General features: G+C 38.5%; 1 protein-coding gene across 3 annotated transcripts in view; it reads left to right on the top strand.

The window, feature by feature from the left end:
- Positions 1-20,492, top strand: part of dnm3a (dynamin 3a) — a 270,426-nt gene that overhangs the window by 167,625 nt on the left and 82,309 nt on the right. For all 3 annotated transcript variants that reach the window (XM_078561578.1, XM_078561577.1, XM_078561576.1), the window contains one exon: positions 1,700-1,813. In XM_078561578.1, the coding sequence (XP_078417704.1) occupies positions 1,700-1,813 (114 nt within the window). The remainder of the gene's footprint in view (positions 1-1,699; positions 1,814-20,492) is intronic.

Raw genomic sequence — 20,492 nt, 5'->3', positions numbered from 1 at the left:
AAACTAGGGAAAAGAGGTAGATCAGCAAAAAAGGATATTTTTCACTTAAATGGAAACCTTATTTTTGAAGGGGGAAAGAGAATGGGGAGGCAGTGGCATTTCCTCTCTTTCTGCAAAACGTTGAACTTCCAGTCTTGCAAATTTAGGGCGCTCAAATACTCAGGAAAACTGGTTATTTTGGGTATTTGAGGCACTTAAAATTCATTAGATACTTAAATCTATAATTCCACATAGGTTCTTGGCTACTCTGTTTTATAATTTTTTCATTCCTCCTACATATTTAGAAAATAGTAGGGTGGTGGGTGGAGTAAATTCAAAAATTAATTTTTTTGTGTCCACAAATGGAGTAGTTTTCATCTTCTTTAGTGAGACCGGAAATTGTTTGAGAGCATGCTTTTATGCGGTGTAGAATAGGCTAAAAACAGGTCCATATCTATTACAATTAGAACTTGGGTAAGGAAGGCTATATGAAAGACTATTCCACTGAAATTGGAGCTAATGTCAAATATAATATCCATCAATTCCTTTTTCTTGTTCAGGCAGTTTTCAAAGGCATTTATTCTAAAGATGTTAGCAGAAATGCCATTTTAAGAGTGATTCCATGATCCCAGTATAGAAGCCATGCTTGGAGGGAACTGGAGAAAGGTGATAGGGCTACAGCATTACAGCCCAGATTATCCCGTCTGTGCTTCTGTCGAGTAAGGCTACTTGATGGGAGTGTAGGATTACGGAATCAACTTTTTCCTTCCTTGTTCTGTTATACTTGTTCTGACCAGTATGACTTTATTACCACCTTACACTGAAGACAGAAAATATGACTAGAGATTTAGTTACTGCCTCAAATTTGGTGATGTAGTCTGCTGTTTATATTTTTGTAACATCAGTGTCATTGCCAAGCGTCAGGAACACACATACTGCACACTTGGGGCAATGGGTCTCTTTTTTTTAAACTTCAGATAGAGCTAAGAATTTAAATCATTCAGAAAACTCAGTTTAAGAAACAAAGTTATCCCATTTCAGCTTTTAATGAAGAAAAGCAGATTCATAATCTAACAAAGGAATTGATTTTTATTTTATAGAAGATAAATGAAGTGGCTTCTTTATTCTACAGAAGTGCTAAATATTGCTGAAATCACAAGAAAATTGTTAAGCCTATATTTTTCATTTTGTTGACTTTTGGCTGCTCATTGACACTAATACTACAGTATACTGAGACAATGTGTTTATACTCTCAAGTCATTTTCATTGTAGTTCAGGCAAAGTGTGCAAAGTCATAATGATAATTATGCTTCTGCATGAACAATGTGATCTTGGGCTCTGTGTATGTGTTGGGAGTGCGCACACCTTGTGTTGTCACATCAGCAATCATGCCCACAATCACATCAGCAGCACAGTGTATTGTGAAATAAAAATCAGCATAGCTGTGGCGTAATTCCAATTGCATTGGACTCACTATGCAGCACCTGTGGAGTGAAACCACTATTTTCAGGGGAGTTTTACTGCCAGTCCCAGTTCGAAAATCAGAAGTACAGACAGTATAATGCTGTGGTGCTAACACTGCAAAAAAAAATACAAAGCACGGGTGTTAACTTGCTAGTATGGAGACAGCATAGTGACCACTTATTCAGGTAGACTAATAAGTAGAAGATATGCTTTAACCAAGGTGTTATGTCTGTTTTCCCATCCATTATTCCTGTAGGTGGTAAGAAAAGGCTGGCTCACCGTCAGCAACATTAGCATCATAAAAGGAGGCTCCAAGGAATACTGGTTTGTACTGACTGCAGAGAGTCTCTGTTGGTTCAAGGATGAAGAGGTAAGAAGGCATTCAGATTCCCTTGTAACTGTATAATTTACAATCATTACTCTATCCAAAAGATGTTGCTGCATATGGCTGTTAAATTCTTAAATCACCAAGTGGTGTAGTGTGTTGATTCACCAAAGTTTTCTATGCCGAGTGTAGGATCTGGACCAATGTCCACAATCCCCAAAAGTCGTTTTCAGAATCTTGGCTGGACCACAGGGTAAATGCAGAAATAATGCCAGATACCCCTTCATTAGAAGTGAGAGAAAACTGGAGGGTGAGCCTTTCAGTGTTAATGTTGAATACCTTCCGCACTAATTTGGGGCACTCTTGCACCTCTTTCATCAGCTGGGGAAGTAGCATGTGGCGAGAGTGAAAATCATTTTTAAAGCATGTGAGGAAACACAGTGATACATTTTAAAATACCTTTACTGCAAATCTGGTCAGGCAGTTGGAATGCGTGGCTCTTTTCTGTTACCTTTCAGGATCCCCTGTGAAAAGTTTCAAGACAACCTTAACTTGGTTCCTAATGGGCGCAATACCACAGTGTAAAAACAATTCATAAATTCAACATGGGTGGTAAATTTGTAATCTCACTCAAAGCCACAAGATGTGGTTGGCATGGAAAATGGAAGAGTGATGTTGGCACGGCAGTGGTTTCAGTTCTGAGCTCGGATTTAAAAACAATGTTGAGATCAACTAGTAAGTTCTTTCACTCTGTATTTAGTTGAAATAACCCTGCCCTAGGAGTGCTCAGTGCCATCATTATAGCAACAATGGCAATTTGCAGTCTATTATGGGCAAACAATTAAGCTCAGCAGGTGGGCGCGCTCCCGACTTGGCCGAGCGTAAAATGATGTGTGATGATGTCAGGCGAGTGTCCCGACGACATCGCGCAGTCTCATGCTGTTTCGTTCGGAGTTCTGCCGACTCCGGTGCGCACCTGCCGACAATTAAAAGGCTTAGTAAGGCCACTAAAAAGGTAATTAAATTCAAATTTACACTGCCTGTCTGACCTAACGGTTGGCGGGCAGGCAAAAAGGCCAAGCGGTCCTTGCACGTTTTAGGAAACCTCATCCATGGGCAGAATGAGGTTTCCTAAAGCAAATAAAAATTCAATAAAAATTTTACACTTAAATTAAAAACATGTCCCTGCTCATGTGACAGAGCCATGTGAGGAGACATGTTTTATGACATTTTTATTTTTTTTATTTTTTGTAAATCAGCGCTTCATCTCCCTGAGGCACAGATTATGAAACGCTCACCCTGCTCCTTCCCCCGCACAGGTAGCTCTGAGCGCTGCTGTTCGCGTTCCACACTGGGCGGGCCTTAATTGGCCTGCCAGTGTGAAATTGTGGTGCGGTGCCAACTGCGGGCAGCGGTCAGCTTCCTGACCTCCCCTACCGATCCCGCACGCCAAGGGCAAAATTCTGCCCTATGTCTCTAATGTAGAAAATTGCCCGAAGGTGCTTCCCAGACATGTAGCTAAATAAAAATGGAGGGTGAGCAAAAGACTGAGATAGTAGGAGGATGTCCAAAAAATTGGTTAAAAAACAGTATGGTGAGAAACAAAAGTAAAAAGCATAATGGAGAAAATAAACTTAATATATCAGAATGATTTTATACCACAGGTGTGCCACAGTTGTATTTCACCTGAAGATAATGTAGCTATAGTCAAGTATTTTTTGGCAATTGCCAATTATAAAAGTGGATGCATAGCTGGGAAAGACAGTAAGATTTTCTCATGGAAACAGTTAACTATAGTTTAAACTTAAAATATAAATAGCTTTTTGTTCGCTCTGTTGGGGAGAGTTTCACAGCCCAGGAATGTGATAATTAACTGCTGTGAGAGTTTGAACAATAAACTTGAGTTAATTCCTTCCAGGCAACAGGTTCTAAATTACATTTAAAATTGGCTAAACCATTCCCCCACCACTCTCACCCCCCTACCAACTAATATAATGGTCATATGATTGATGGTGTGATGCAGACGTTTAGACGTTTCTTCACTTTTGAGAAAGGCTATTGGAAATTACCCACACCTAAGGTGTTATTAAGTTAAGAGGCATGTGATATCCAAAAATACATTTACTGTACTGATTTGAGAGCCATAGTAATATAACATATCACATACATTATATTTGATGTGACACAGGTCTGCCAATTAGTTAACTGTTACTGACTGATCAGTTATGACTGTAGTCAGTAAAAAAATGTGTAATATATTTTTTGTGAACCCAGTAGGTATGGGTATGGTATAGAATTATGGCCCAGAATTTGCTGGGAAAGTAACAGCGAATATGATGCATGTGCTGTTATTAGTATGTAAATTGTTCTGCAACTTGCGGTAAGGAAGAAGCACCCTGTGACTTGTGAATCACCACAAGTTGCTGCACAGTTTGCGCCGCTCTGCCATTTTATACCCAATTTGACTTTAATTCACCTTGTTGCTGTTTCTGTCATTTGTATGTTATTTTCCCTATCCTTAAATCTCATTGGTTAAGGAGATAGACTGTTGGTCACATTGTTCACCAATATCCCTTATGCCCCATTACACTTGCCATGCTGTTAGCAGATCGCATTGCACTTTCAGCAATTTGTGGAGCAAAGTTCTTTCGAGCTGAAGGGCAAGGATAAGCAGCTAACTAACAGACCATGCTGTGAGATGCTGTGCTCCAGCAAATTTTGGAGTTTGGTGGATATATATTTGGGATAATTTTCATGTTCCCATGCAACAAAATGTATTAATGCTGAATATTTTATTATATTAAAATGGCCCTGCTGAAGTTCATTTTAGTTAAGGGAGCAGCTTCAATAGAACTATGCATTACTGAATGCTAATAGATAGAAGAGTACCTTGAGGAAGAGAAATACTAGCAACTCTGTTGACTCAGTCTAGAACTGTAGAATTTGCTCCATAATCAGGTTATTAAGATACCTGTAAGGGGCTTTTCCCTCCAGGCATTTTAGGAGAGTAATATCCACATACTACTATTCTACTTCTACATTTGGATTAAGGATCAAGTCTCTATAGGTAGGCTGGGCTCATTTTAGTTTCAGCTTGCTTCCTTAATCAGAAGGCATCTTTGACCCAAAGTTTAATGGGACTACCATATTGTTGAATAAGGCAACAGGGCTTTTTACATTATAGAATGCAGGCCTTCAACGCTATAATAAATGGTTCCAACAAGGAATGCCAGCACTATTGCAGTAACAAAGTAAGTGTTGAACTGTACTGTCTATTTTTTCTAAAAGTATTCTTAACTTGGGAAATTGATATTTGTATTTAACTGTGTTAGCTTCTTGTTTTTTCCTTCAAAGAACCAGCACAGACACGACTGGCTAAATGGCCTCCTTTTGAGTTGCAATCGTTCTGTGATTCCGTGTGTTATTTGTGTGGAACAAACGTTACCTCTAATTTAAGCTATGGGTCTCTGTCAGTGTTTCACAGTTCAGGAATCTAATAAGATGGAGTAGTGGTAACACTGTTTAGTTATTTGTTGATCCTAGCAATATATTCATTCTATGTGAATGATTTCCATCTCAAAATACAAGTTAAACATTTCGGTAATTGAAAGAAAAATAACTGCTCAGTACAGTATTATCAAGTAGCGATTAAATTTCAGATTTTTTTTATAAGAAAGAAGGTTGGTTGGTGATGAAGCATTTTAAAATGTGTAATATATTGTATCAAACTACATGACAGAGACTTTGCACATTGATACTTGTAAAATTGAAACCATTGAAAAGTATTTAATTATCCTCATTAGGTTCCTTTTAATTTCAAGCAATGGCAAGCAGCTGCTAAAACATAAATGCCAGGAAATTTAATTATTAAAAGCATTTTTTAATGACTGAACATTTTAACAGCGAAAACAGTGCAGAAATAGACATGCCGCCCTTATGTAACTGCTGGTAAAGTGTCAAAATGTAGTTCTTTCAGATAGTTTCAAAGGTGTCTACTTCTGTTAAAAACTTAGACAGTTCTTTGTCCTAATCAAACCAATCCAATTAACATTTGGATTACCCATAAACTCTTTATTTTTCATATCTGCATTAGTGAAAAAACTAAATGTACATAATCAAAACATGTAGTCATCACAGTTGATGAGAAAGAAAAGCGAACTTACAAAGCAGCTGTATTGCATTGCTGAAGATGATATTTTAATAAATCTCATGAAGCCTTTTGTACTGAGAATGGTTCTTCCGATTTCCGGTTGAATGGCTGTCAGTCAGGCTGGGTTGTCATGTGACTGCCTGTCTGTGCCTGCTGTACAGGTGAGAGGATTTTCTGCACAGCAAGTGTAGACAGGCAGACACATGACAACTCCTACCAGCCATTGCTAGGTTTCTTTAGCATTTGTGTTCTTCTGAGCAATAAGTGCTTCCAAAACAATTGACAGGAGAAAATTCATTCTGCACTCTTTTAGCAATACATATTGAAATAGGCTTTTTGTTTATGTAACAATCACAAATATACAATAGAACACAGAAGGAATCACATTTATTCGTAGATGTACCAGATTTAGACTAAGGATTATTAAGTAGTTTTGTTTCTTATTACAAAAGTAAGTTATTTCTGATATCCAAATGTATGCATTTTGGTGTTTTTGTATTCCATCCTTCTTTCCACTTTTCCACCTAACTCCCACACACCCTTCGTCGAATGGTAGATCTAAGCAGCTGGTTGCTTGGCTGGAAATATGTTAAAATAAAACATATTTCAGTTGCAGACTAGCTCAAAAGCATGAAAATGGTATGGAAAATGTTTTCACATATCTGAAAACAGGAAAATGTAATGAATTGTGATACTTAACTAATAAAAGACAATTCCTGTGTTTGGCGAGAGAATACCATATATTATATATATATTTATATATAAAATAAATATATATATATATACACATATATATACTTATTAACTTCTTTAATTCAGTCATAAATATAATTAATGTGCATTATACAGTAAGAAAAATTGCTTTGTACTAGTTTATAGTGATATGTGAAAGCTTGAGTAATCAGTAGCACTATTGTATATTATTGCTTTTATTACTATTGAGTGATGTTAATACAGTATAGCAATCTGTTTACACAAGGCAAATAATGCCAATGTTTACTGTTGCTGACCTAATGTTACATAAGTTTCATTATGAAATGTGTGGCAACTGAAAGAAAAATTTGCATTTATTTAGTGTCAGAAACGACTCAAAGCACATCGCATCCATAAGTTGAAGTGCACTGATTGCTAGACAGGCAGGCTGTCAAATTGATGACATTCTGGTGGAGCCAATTATTATTACTGCACAATGTGACAAAACATTTGAAAGTTTTATTTTAACTGTTGTGAAATCAGCATTATCTGATTTGGTTCAATATTGGATCCATTAATTGAACATTGGGAAATGCTAATGTTCATGAGATGCTATAACTGCTGTAAAGTTATTACAGTTGTGGCTAAAAACAAAAAGATACAGGTAATTTATTACTGAGTGTTTGAAGTGATTTAAACTTTTGATATTAACAAGTAATTCTTGCTATACAATGGTTACAATTGGAGTTGTCCAAGATTGTTCTCTTAGGATCAACAAATTGTACTGAATCATGCAAGTTTGTTTATTCTGACAAATTAGACTGGCTTCAGGCAACTTTACTGCTTCACAGGATAGATAAGATCATACAATAGGGAAATAAACTCAGTATTACTGGTGTCCCAAGTCCACAACCTTTAAAACTACAAAAATGGTATGCATTATACACTGTATGTACTGGCAGACGTGCAGGAAATGGATATTTTTAAATGTTTATTTTGAACTGAATACCATCTAGTAATGAAACCTTTGCCTACTGGCCAATATCCTGGTTTTTATACAAAGTTTTGACATACAGTGCAGTTGTTTATTCGTGGAAATTGCATGTTTATTTTCGAACAGTTACATTTCCGCTTAATCTTCATTTAAAAAAACAGCCGCTTTATGTTTTGAACACATTTCTCTTCCTTTTGCATTATTGAAAGCAATTAGCAAATGTAATTTTAAATGTGTACCTTTGTATGCTAATTAATTTTAAAAAATAAATAGAGGGGTATGCAGTTTCCCTGAGGGTGCACATCTTTCTCAAGTGTATAACTGAACTGAAAATGTAAATTAATTCTTATTGCAAAAGTGGAACTAATTGTTACTGCCAGGTAATTCAAGCCCTATCAGATGTTAGCGCTTTGAAGTTTATAAGAGGTTTTTAAAAAATATAATGCAGCCCTTGTAAAAAAAAATGAAAATTGAATAAGACCATTATTAAGAGTTTGACCCTGTTTCAGAAGTTTCTCCTACTAACATTTTTCTTCGATGTGAAGGAGTTGAAAAAATTATCAATGCACAATTTTCTGCCTCTTGTCACTTTCCATGGAGATTTGAGACTTGGGTGGTCCATTGCTGGTGCCTAGCTAATATAAACAATTTAGTAGACCAGCAAGAACGACAAGATTAAGAATAAACACTAAGAAACTAAGACTTGTGAATTGTGTTAAATTTGCAGTTATTTAACTAAATAAAAAGCCTTATTTTCCCATTTTTTTTCTGCTCCTACACGGCAAATTCAACCACCCCCTACCGACGAAGGCAGTGGCATTAAGGCTGCAAATTTACCTATGGTGATTGCCATTTTCATTCTGTGGCCAACTGACGGGAAATTTTCACTGTTTAAGTAATTTGGTGCAACTTTGATAAAGATCTGAATGGGAAATTGTACCTCTCTGAATGCAGTAATCCAGCATACTTTTCTTTGTTAATCTACCTGTTTTTAATCAGCAAAAATGTGTTTCAAATCAGAAAAAAATTACCTATCAAAAAAATTACTTGAATGAAATAATCTTTTATTATGCCTGAATACTGTTATGTGTATGTAGCTACTGCTTTCAGCAAAGTGTTTGTCCTTAGTTAAGAATCATAATAGCCATTATCAACTCTAAGACCTGATGTAAAGTCAGACGCAGTCTATTTCCCATCGCTTAGCATATTGATTACCTCTTCACAGGGTGCCTCCTAAAAACAGTGTTCAGTGACTAGAATGAACAGGAGAGGGTAATTTCAGAATAAATTTGATTTGTGTTTAAGAAGTTAATCCACTGTTCATAATTTACTACGTAAGCCTATAAAGTACAGCTTTTAAAACTTTTCCAATGAGAATATTGAACAACTTTCACACTAAAGATGTGGAAATTGATTCTTCCCATCAAATAAGAAATCAAGCTGGTCAGTGGAATGATGCAGTAGATCTGTGAACAGACATGTGAAATTAGTGATACATTATTCAGCCTCACAGAAAATAAGATTTCAGAGTACAGTAACTCCTACAAGGATGCCCAGAAGACCTTACTGGTATTTTGAATTCCTTAAGCACTCCTTTTTCCGAAACATGTGCCAAGCAGCTGTAGAAGTTTTATCTCTGCAATGAGATTGGATTTGATCTAAACTGAAGCTGCTAAAAACAGAAGGGTTACTACTTCAGACAAAGATTAATTTTTTTTAATGCTGTACCACGTCATTGCCTAATTGTAAGCATTTGCTTTTAAAATGATATTGTTGTGCAGGAATTTATATATTTTGTCTCTAATAGGGTACATTTCAAATCTATGATATTTGATTTGAACTATTTTGTATTTCATTTTTTAAAAGTTAACAAGTCTCGCCTCCCTTCTGAACCATTATTTACCATAGCTATTTGTAATTAACAAAGCAAAGTAGAAATGTCTTCTTTCATTATTAACTTAATCACATTATGCAAAAGGTTTTATCAACTAAGAGGCCACGGTGCAGACATTTTTATTTTTACTTTCCCTCGTGACTAACTAAATTTGATTTATTATTTTGTTTTGTATGTGCAGCTGGAATCTTACAAAGTGTAATTTCTGGAGAAACATGCAAAAATTAAGAAAATTAACATTCAGAATTTAAATCCATAAGTTTACAGACAGTTTAAAATATCACAAAGAATTTCTGAACTGTTGCCCAGCATCCTAAAATTTTAGTACTCACCTCTGTTATCTGTGAAGCCCCTCCGAAGAAAACAAAATCATTAAGCCATTGAAGACTGGTTCAGAAATTGCATAACTAAATCAGTGTGTGAAAAGTTGTAGTAAATTTGTTAGTCACATTAAATTTAGCTATTGAATGCCTTAAAGCAAAATCTTTTTTTAACTATTAGCTTCTGTAATACCACTATAAAATAAACATTAAATTTGATCTTTGAACAGACAAAGCTGTCTTTATGGTTGTGAGATAAATGCTTACAAGAAGTACAATAAGCTGTTTTCATTTCACAGAGGACCTTTGTGTTATTTACAGTAGAGTACCTAGTGTTGACTCTCTTCCTTTGATATGGTGCATATCTCCATTTGTGGTGGTAAGATCAGGTCAGTGAAGTTCGGCAGGTCATGGACCAGGTGTTGTCCAACATTAGGCCTAGGCATGTCTCCTGCTGCTAAACTATGCGGTGATAGCCTCCTGTTAGAAGAGTTCCTCATCTGCTGGATTTTTTTTCCAAAAACAAAAGGTGAAGGAAAGAAAAATACTTGCTCTTACTGTAGCACTGTTCATCTGTCTTCCTTGAAAAGTGTGGAAACTTAACTGCTGCTGCTTTCCCATGCCCAGTCTAACCAATGTGCAGACTACTGTACAACAATATTGTCCTGAACAGGTAGTCTGAACACTGGGGCGACGGAGCAGGACCTTTTGACTTTTTCTTGTCTTCTGCCATCAAAGAAATTATACCTGCACACCAAGTTCACCATCCACTGTTGTCTGCGTACACTGAAGACTCTAAAAGGTCTGTGATTTCCAGCCTTGACGTGGCACATTTGCAGGAGACAGGGATCTGGCAATGAATTTAGGACAAGAAAAAAAAGGGTGGGTTGGGCCTAGCAACCCATATATGGGATGATGTCACCCCAGGGAGATTGGGTATGCACTGTGCCGCTGGAGAGACCGCTAGAATTGCCTGCTCTCAGACATGGGTCTGTATATAAAATGGTACCAGATGTTTTAGTGTAATGCTAAACAGTCATTTCATCTTTCGGCCAGCTTTCTTAGCGAGGCAGGAAGTGGGCCCCTTGTATGGAAAAGCTGTAAAATCAAGATGAACCATTTTAGTGCAATAGTTTTGAACAGTTAGCTAAAATATATATAACTGGCAAGAAAATTGATCCATGTTTATGTTAGTAAATACTTAAGACTTATTGTGAAGGGAGCATTTGTTTTTAATTTGTAACAGTTTTATCCTAGTTCCTGTTCAGTACAGAAAAGAGTATAGGCTCCTCTCAAATGCTAGAACTGTCAGTACTAAGAATCATGCCCTAGACTTGAACAGTAATTATAGCTACTTCCTGAAAGTGAAGCTCATGAAAAGTCTGGAGAAATGTTCTTTGTCATGGCCTACACATGAGTAATTAGTTCCACATGTGGCCTTCCTATTTCCTGTTAGCTATTTTGGCTGGTAAGCTGGCTGAATTGTTAGCTGATCTCTAAAGAACCTAGATCTTTCAAGTACAACTATCTTCTGAAAAATTATTTGAATAATTTGTATGCTTAAATGCATCTTGTACAAAAGCATGATAGTAAGCTATGTTACATTCATTTAGACAGCACAGCTTTGAAACATCTTAAAGATAGTATGCAATTGAACACTGTTTAGACTAGGATGAATATGGAGTTATGGAATAAGCCTGTGTATATTTCCCTGCTGCTTCAAGTAAGACATTCTTGCTCTGTAAGTTCTGTCTGCCAAAGTCAGCACTGGATTTTTATTGATATGCTTCAGTAACAAAATACACTATTGTGAAGGGAGAGTGAAAACACTGCTTTAAATCAAAAGCCAATGTATTCAGAGAACCATATCTTAGAACCAGTATATGTGAATTTGTTCAGTTTGAAATTTTGTTCAACAGTAAAATGCTTTCAACAACTCACTAGCTCTTGTGCGTAGAACTAGAAATGAGTTACATGTAACAGATGTTGAATTGAAATGAAGTCACACATTACACATTCTCGCTGAGCTTTAGTTTTGAATTTAATACTTCATCTCTTCTTTCAGAAGAGCAAGCAAGAAATATAAATTATTGAATCCTCACCGTTTTAACACAAAAGCTCTACTTTAATATTGTTCTGACTATCCTTTAAAAATATGATAAGGATGTAACAGTTACAAGAAACCATTAATGGGTACTAGTTGATGTTACTTAGTTTGCACATTAAATGTCTATGCAGTTTTTTTGCTGAATTTATACTGATGATACAAATTGAAGGAGGAGAATATAGAGCAGTCTAATCTCATGATTTCTTTTTGCTTCTCTTTCAAAAGGACAGAATTTTTTGTTCTTCCATTCTATCTATCCCTCAGACTTGGTGAAGATGCACATTTATGTAGCCTTGTACTATAAGCTTACGTAGCTCATTCAGTGCTGGACTGAGTGTGCCTAATCTCCTTGGAGTACCTAATGACAAAGACTTAAAGGAGACTTTCATCCTTCACTCTGAGTTTGATTTAAATATAGGTCCCTAAAGTGAAAGGAGAGTATGATACTCTGTACTACCTAGTTGGCAATCATAAGTATATTAACTTTTATATGGTAGGAAATTTGATTTAATTTTTGTATTTTTGAAAGTGGCAGATGGGACATATCCCCACTTTAAATTACCAGTGTTGGCATTGATGTGCACTCAGTGCTGGCATCAAACATTAATGTTAACAGGTCGGGTATTGAATGGCTAGAAAAAAGATAAGGCAAAGAAAACCCACTCTCCTCTTACAGATTAATGTACCTTATCCTCAAATTAGGAAGAGTATTTTCTGCTGAACCAAAGTAATTCTTCCATTTCCTTGCCCACCATCCTTATGAGTCCTCTGAAACACTTGTTGCAATATACAGTTTGTATTGACATAAAGCAGTTTTGCCAGCATGAAAGATCTGCCAAATCTGCATTTCTGTATACATCGACCAATCTAAGGTAGTTTAATGATGCCGAACATGTTCAAATTGGTTTGTGCTGAATTTTATGTGCCTTGTGAATGCTCATATTCAATAAAAATTCAGTTTAAATTCCCAAACTAAAATCTTGGGGCATTGTTACAGCTAGCAGAGAGAAAACATTTTAAATTTATCGGTCATAGTTCCTGGAAAATACAGTGAACTGATGTTGACTTACTGCTGAATCTAGTTTTCCCAAACTATAAGAAATGATTGTGCTGTTGTATATACCATAGTCTGAGGTAAATTCTGCATTCCTTAAATGTTTGTAGAGAAATCAATTATGGTATTGAAACATACCTTTACCTTGGTCCTTATGGCAACATTCCCAAAAACTGCTTTTAATAGGTTTTTATTGTATTGGGGCATGGTCAGGAATTGGTCAAGATAGGTTTAATGGATTTGAAAGGTTGGCCATGAGAGTAGAGCCAGAAATTGAACCTGAGACCTTTTCTGACCTGCATAATTTGGTAAGGCACTACATTTACTATTGAGGAGTTTATTATTAATTAGAAAATGATACTGGGAGAAAATCTACTTTCTAGTCAACTTCTTAACTACTTGGATTGTTTGAATTTATTTGCCTATATCATGGATCCATGCTGACTTACATTCACCATATTAATGTTGATGACCCTAGAGTCTTAGTAGAGGTAAAGGATGGATTTTAACTGAAAAATGACATCCCTTGATGTGAATTTACCATGGGGTAGAGTTTATGATTCAGATGCAATCAACAAATTGGGTGCAAATTTTGCTCAAATTTGAGCTAGTTTTCAGAGTTGATTGGTGCCCTCACACTGGAAAAGAAAGCTTAATTTTAAGAGCCTACTCGAAGGCCCACAAATGGGTGGACTTAGTGAAAACTCACAACGGTGGTTAATTCGATCTGGAGTCATGACCAGTTTTGATGAGGTGGTCTGCCAGTAGGAAGTTTTTTGAACTGGTGCAAAAAATTTAGCTGATTTTGAGTGAATTACGCTACCTCGCAAAAACTCCCAGCCTATATCTTAAATTTGCACTTATTATTAATCAGTGAACGCGCATTGTCATGAACAAAGTGACACAATAATAGCAATGTAAATGAGGCCACAATACTCTCTATAGGTAATATATGATACTTTTAATTCATCTCGTAAATGTAAATTGCTAATAATGTCTTACTTTTCATCAGATGTTTTTTTATTTTTGTGACATAAGATGATTTGACTGGGAGCTGGAATGATTTGACCTTAAAATATCAAGCACAATCATTCAGTTGTAACATGCTAGTCCATCTTTTGTTTATTTTGGTTGATTGCCTAAAATCCATTTTGGGATTTTGTAGCTGTTACTAATGCACTAGGTTATTTTTAAAGCCCCTTTTTTTAAACTGGTAAATGCTGTAACCCATTATTTTTGAGGCTAGTTAAGCTTATTCACAATTTTAACATTTACGAGCTTGCATATGAACACATGAATTAGGAGCAAGAGTTGGCCCCTCGAGGCTGTTTTTCAGATTACATCCTATAGACCAATTCAGCTAATGTTTAATGTTCAAAATTAGCTCTTTATTTTCTTTCCATATCAAATAAACTTGGACTGTGAAGTCAAATGGAAGTATGAATTATATCAAATTCACTTCAAGGCTGAATTGAACTTGATTAATCTATACAAGTATCAAAATAAATTGTCATAGTAAATAGTAAAGCAAATTGATTGTATTTAATAAAGTGAACTCAAGAATCATTCACTTTATATTGAAGCAGACAACTCCTAAAATCTTGCCTCAGACCAAACAAAATCAGTTATTCTGCTGAAAACAGAAAGCTGTCACATAAATTTATCATATCAAATAGGGAAACTGATTCCAATGGCTAAAGGGTTGATAACCAGAGGACATGGATTTAAGTTGACTGGCAAAAGTACCAGAGGTGATGTGAGAAAAAATGTGAATGGTATTTTCACTAATACAATGTTGCCGTCAGTCCAAAAAGATGTTCTGCCTACCCCACAATTGAGCAATGTCGTGTATGAATTTCAATGCCATTGCAATGCCAGATATGTAGGCTGTACATCCCAATGATTGACTGGTCAAATCCACCAGCATGTTCCTCCATCTGTTCGTAAAAGACAGAATAAAGTCCCCATTCAACCAGCCCATGCTTGCAAAACCTAAAACAAATTGTCTACTGTGAGATGTGATTCCTTAATTGGGCAGCACTTTCTGAACAATCTTGAGTACGCATATAGCTCCACTAACAACCCATTTAAGATAGATAGTTAGGCTAATAACGTGGATCATTTATGCTTGCTAGGAGCAACATACATTCATACGCAGAGACCTGTTCTCCGCAAACAAAAAGAATATGTTCGAACCTTGTGCCTTTTTTTTGAATTACCCAGAAGAATGGGAGCCTGTAGATCCTCGTTTCTTTTCTCCATAGCAATACCTCAGCTAATCAGAGTCGACTTGCAAGCCAATCAGCACTTTTTTCTCCTATAATATAAATTGTTGTGATATTTTGAAATTTGGCTTTCTTGCATTTCTCCTGATGAGTGCAAGATTAAAAGCTTCTCTTTTCAGCAATAAAAAAACTTTTTATGCAACAAATAGTTAGAATTTGGAATGCACTGCCTGATATGGGCGGATGAAGATTCATTCATAGCTTTGAAAAGGGAATTGGATAAATACTTGAAGGAAAAAAAGCTTCAGGGATATGGGGAAAGAATGAGGGAGTGGGACTAACTGGATTGCTCCATGAAAGGGTCAGTGTAGACCCAATGGGTTGAATGGCCTCCTGTGCCAGTACTGTCCTATGATTCTACCACAAAATTTAACATCATGCCACCCAAATCCATGCAAATGTTAAAACTGTTCATTTCTATTCATTTCTATAGTAATTCCCCAATGAAGAACATGCCAAGGCACTTTACAAAAAGCAAAAAGTGATGAGCTGGAGTGGAGATTTAATAGTGGTGCCTAAATGATTGGTGGAAAAGAAATTTTTTAAAGATAGAGAGGAAAGGTGTTGGCATTTACGGAGGTGTTACAATAAGTGATGATTGTTCCACTAATGTTGGGGTGAAGGAAAAAGCAGGTGCTCATAAAGTCATATTCAGTAGACCAAAGGGCTTAGGAGGGTATTCAAGAGTTGGAGGATGTTGCAAAAGTAAGACTGTGGAGGAGTTTGAAAAAAATAGCAAGGATTTTAAATTCAATGCATTGCAGGACAGAGAACCATTAAGCATGGGGGTGATAGATGAGCAGGAAGAACACATGCTCCTACATTTTTGATGAGTTAGAATTTATAGAGGGAGGAGGGTGGAGAACTGAAGTTCAGAGGTAAGAAAAGTGCAGAAGAGTTTTGGTGACAGTGGGGGGGCGAATTTTAGTGATAAGTCAGGTGATGTTACAGAGATGGAAACAAGCATTCTTGGTGGAGGCTGGAATGTGAGATTCAAAATATATATCAAACAGGATGCCAAGGGTTCATGTGGTCTGATTCAGCTTGAGCACTTTCCTGGAAAGGGGAAACATGGTGTGGACGAAAACAATGGCTTGAGTCTCCTGTCTTCATTTGGAGAAAATCTTCATTCATCTAATGTCAGTCAGGTAACCGTAGATCATAGGAAGTGTAGCGATACAGCTGGGTATCATAGATAAGGAAGATGATTCACGCCTATGAATGATGTATCCAAAGGGTAGTTTGTAGATGAGGATGAGCAGGAGGCCATGAATATCCCATTGTGGATCTCCAAAGGTGACTGTGTAGGGACAAGGAGAGAAGCAGTTGTTGGAGGCGTAGAGATGTGCTGGATACATAAGCCAATGACACTGTCCTCCATTTGTGATTGGCCCAGACAGTCTTGCTGGTGTGTGCAGTATGGAAGCCAGACTGAAAAGATTTGTTTGAGAATTTTGGATGGGATAGGTCTGAGCTAGAAGGTGTCCACATCTTCACAAACCTTACAGAGGAAAGCAATGTTAGAAATAGGGGTTATCTGAAGGGGGTGGGGAGGGGGGGAATCATGGATGAATCCTTGAGTCTGGGGTGATTTTGAAAGGGGAAAGGATTGTGTCTAAGCAAACAAAGCTCTTGTGCATCAGGCTCACTTAAGTTTTCAGTCATCAGATTTAAGGGGACAAAGATGAGGACCGTACCAGGTGTACATAAATGAGTCAGTGATGGTGAATGATTTAGTTGGAGCAAGGGTATCAAAAGTAGAATTAAGGATACAGTTGAGCAGGCCAACAGGGCAGAGACAGGCGGAGAGCAGCTCTAGGCAGCTGGAAGTTTGAGTGAATTTGTAAGGGGACTGGGGGAGGAGCAAACAATATTAGTGGGATTGGAAAAAGTCGGGAGATATTAATAATAAAGGAGATGAGGTGGAGGTTTACAAGAAATTTACACAGTTGTAGTCCAATTTTATTTATATCAGTTATTTTTGAAGATACACTTTATAATCACAGAATTGTTATGGTGCAAAAGGAGGCCATTCTTCCTATCATGTCCGCACCAGCTCTCCAAATGAGCATTATGACTTAGTGCCATTCTCCTGATATTTCCCCTGTACCCTTGCACATTGTTTCTATTCAGATAACTGTCTATTGCCCTCTTGAATGCACAGTTAGATTGTCAGCTGTCTTTGGGGGCCCATATTAAGTGCATTGCTCAATTATAAGCAATAAACTGCATTTGCTGTTTTCAATTATGGGGCAGAATTTAGCCCTTGTTGGGCAGGCTCGGTGGGGGTGGGAAATGTTCTAAAACATGTCTCCTCATGTGACTCTGTCACATGAGCAGGGACATGTTATTAATTAAATTTTAAAATTTTGATTTTATTTTTATTCGCTTTAGGAAATCTCATCCTGCCTGTGGATGAGGTTTCCTAAAAAGTGCAACGGCCGCTTGGCCTTTTCGCCTGCCTGCCAACCGTAAGGTTGGACGGGCAGCAAAAATTTTTTTTTTGTTAATGGCCTTACTAGGCCTTTTAATTGCCGGTGGGCGTGCTGCCGACTCCGACGTGCACCCACCGACCACATTATCGTGTGGCCGTGCGTTGACATCAGAACGCTCGCCCGACATCAACGCACGTCATTTTACACTCGAGCAGGTTGGGCACGCGCCCACCCACTCAGGTAAAAATTTTGCCCATGGTGTAGATTTAAAAAGAAGTAGATGATAGTGTTCTTATTTAACATATATCTCACAGCAACATTGAACAATCAACTTGCAAGTAATAAACTATGTGCGATTACACTCATTTCAGATCCTTCTATATAGAGCAACATATTGGCTAAAACTTTGTTCACACCCATTCTCAGGTATAGAGGTCGCCGCTGGCTGGCTGCACATTCAGTAGCGGCCTAACTTTTATGTGAGGCTAGCATGTGTTCCAGCTAGCCCACCAGCTCTCAAAGGCATTGAGTCCTTCTGGAAGGGACACTGCCCTGGCTGAAAGAAGGTTGCTGCTGACTGCCAGTTCTGCTATTGGAGACAAGGCAGAAGGAACACCAGGACAGAGAGGTTTTTCCCTGATGCAGCGCTGGAGATCTTATTCATGGAGGTTGACAGGAGGAGAGAGGTTATGTTTTGTCAGGGTTGAGGCAGGTGCCCCATCAAGGAATGCCCTCCAAAGGGAATTGGAACAGGTGGCCAGGGATATCAATCCAAGGAATCTGTTCCCAAGGAACTGGCAGCAATGCTGGAGGAAGTTTAATAATCCCACACATGTAGTCAAGGTTCGTGACTGCATCTCCTACCCACCAGAGCACCAACCTCGCACACTGCTCAATGCACAACATCTCCGTCACTCGCCCAGCAGCAGTGCTGAGAACTCAGGAGCTATGCCTAAAATTCAGATACTCCACCTCAGCCTCACATACCTGCCATTAAAGCCAGTTTCATAACCTCCACTCGTCGGCTCCTCACATCTCAACTTTCCAGTTACAGCAGACACTGTGCAACACAACGACTGGCATTCATCACTCTCTTTTACAGGATATGGTTGTACACAATGGAAGGAAACAGACCAGAATCAGCAAAGGATAGACACAGATTCATCCCTGAGCCCGAAGGAGGAGATGGTATTCTTCTGCATCATGGGACGGCTGTGACAGAGATTGTAGCGTTTCGCGTTGCCGAGAACATGCAGGTTGATGGTATGTTACTGCCTTATGTCCCTTCTCAACTCCTACCTTACCCTCATCCTATGTGGCTTGATATTCAAGCTATGTGTGATGTAACCGTGGGCTTTTTGATTTGCACTCCCTTCCTGCCTCCTCACCCCACCCTCCCCATTCTGATTTACTGCTTTCAGATATCTAAGAATTGCCACCTGCCCAGCCACAGCAGCCCCTGGAGGAAGAATGAGCGCATCCCCACAGCAGTGATGAAGGAGTCCTGACATTTGATGTGACACTCACAGCCACCAGCTCAGATATTGGCACTGCACATACTTTAGAGGCTAATATAGAGTTGGAATCAGCATGTGATGGGTCACTGGGTACGTGGACTGCAACCAGACTAGGAAGGAAAGGGTAGCCATTTGGCAGGTCACTGGAGGATGAGGTCCCAGACAGTTTCTGTGGCAGAGGACTCAAATGCCGACTTTGATGGGGCAGGACACAAGAGAACACTGATGAACACGCACACTGGGATGCTTGCTGCTTTAGCTGGAAGGAGGATGGGAGAATCTGATTCCAATGTGCCACAGGGCATAGTACAGAACTTAGAGCCCATTCTTTCCCCTGTGGGAGTGGTGGTCAATGCCCTGACAGCATTAGCACACCTAGCCTTGATGCAGCATCGAGCAGCTGCTGTCTCTGCTTCCACTGCAACACAGCGAAAAGCCACTCAGTGTTGCAATGGAAGTTCATACAACAGTCATGAGACCCATGCTTGCTGCCATGCAGATTGCCACCATGGCTATAATCTTAATGTTCAAAGGGTCTTGCAGCACTCTAGCAATCTGTACTCAAACAGGTTACTAGGACTGCTGAACCACCCTGGGGGAGTGACAGTGGCTTCATGGAGCACAAACCTGCTGTCCTCTGTCAGGATGCCAGCATTCACACTCCCAGCACTGCCACTCTGCCAGTGCCGTTATTGTTGCCTCTCAGCCAGATGGCTGCTACCCTTCTCAAGGTGTTGCAGTATAAAGTCTAGCCCTGTAAGCGCAGAGCAGTTCGAGGGCACCTTGCAAGGTCATCTGTAGACTCCTCCAGTGAGAGTCAGCAGCCTTCTACCAGCCATCCTGCAGTCACTCAGGCTGTACTGTGTAGGTACTAGGGCAGGCACTCACAAGACAGGCACTAAGGAAATTCACAGGGGTGAGTTTTCCTTTCTATTTGTATAGTGGATGTGTTTTTGGACAAAGGCGTTATAGAAAGATTGTTGTTGGTTTTATTGCTGGACATTGGCCAAGGGAACTCTGATGGGGCTTCATAGATGGATGGCATGGAGGTAGTGGTGATTGCTTGGTGGAAAGGAAATAGTCCTATAGGAAGTTGGCCTCATCTGCGTTCAGCTCTGGGCACCATACTTGAGGAAGGATGTGAAGGCATTGGAGAGAGTATGGAGGAGATTCACAAGAATGATTCCAGGGATGAAGAACTGTAGTTATGAGAATAGATTGGAGAGGTTGGGACTGTTTTCCTCGGAGAAAAGAAGGCAGAGAGGAGACTTGATA

This window comes from Cetorhinus maximus, chromosome 17 (genome assembly GCF_964194155.1).
Source record: "Cetorhinus maximus chromosome 17, sCetMax3.hap1.1, whole genome shotgun sequence".
Taxonomy (NCBI): Eukaryota; Metazoa; Chordata; class Chondrichthyes; order Lamniformes; family Cetorhinidae; genus Cetorhinus; species Cetorhinus maximus.
Note: the sequence above shows the minus strand (reverse complement) of the source record. Positions and strands in the feature narration are given on the sequence as shown.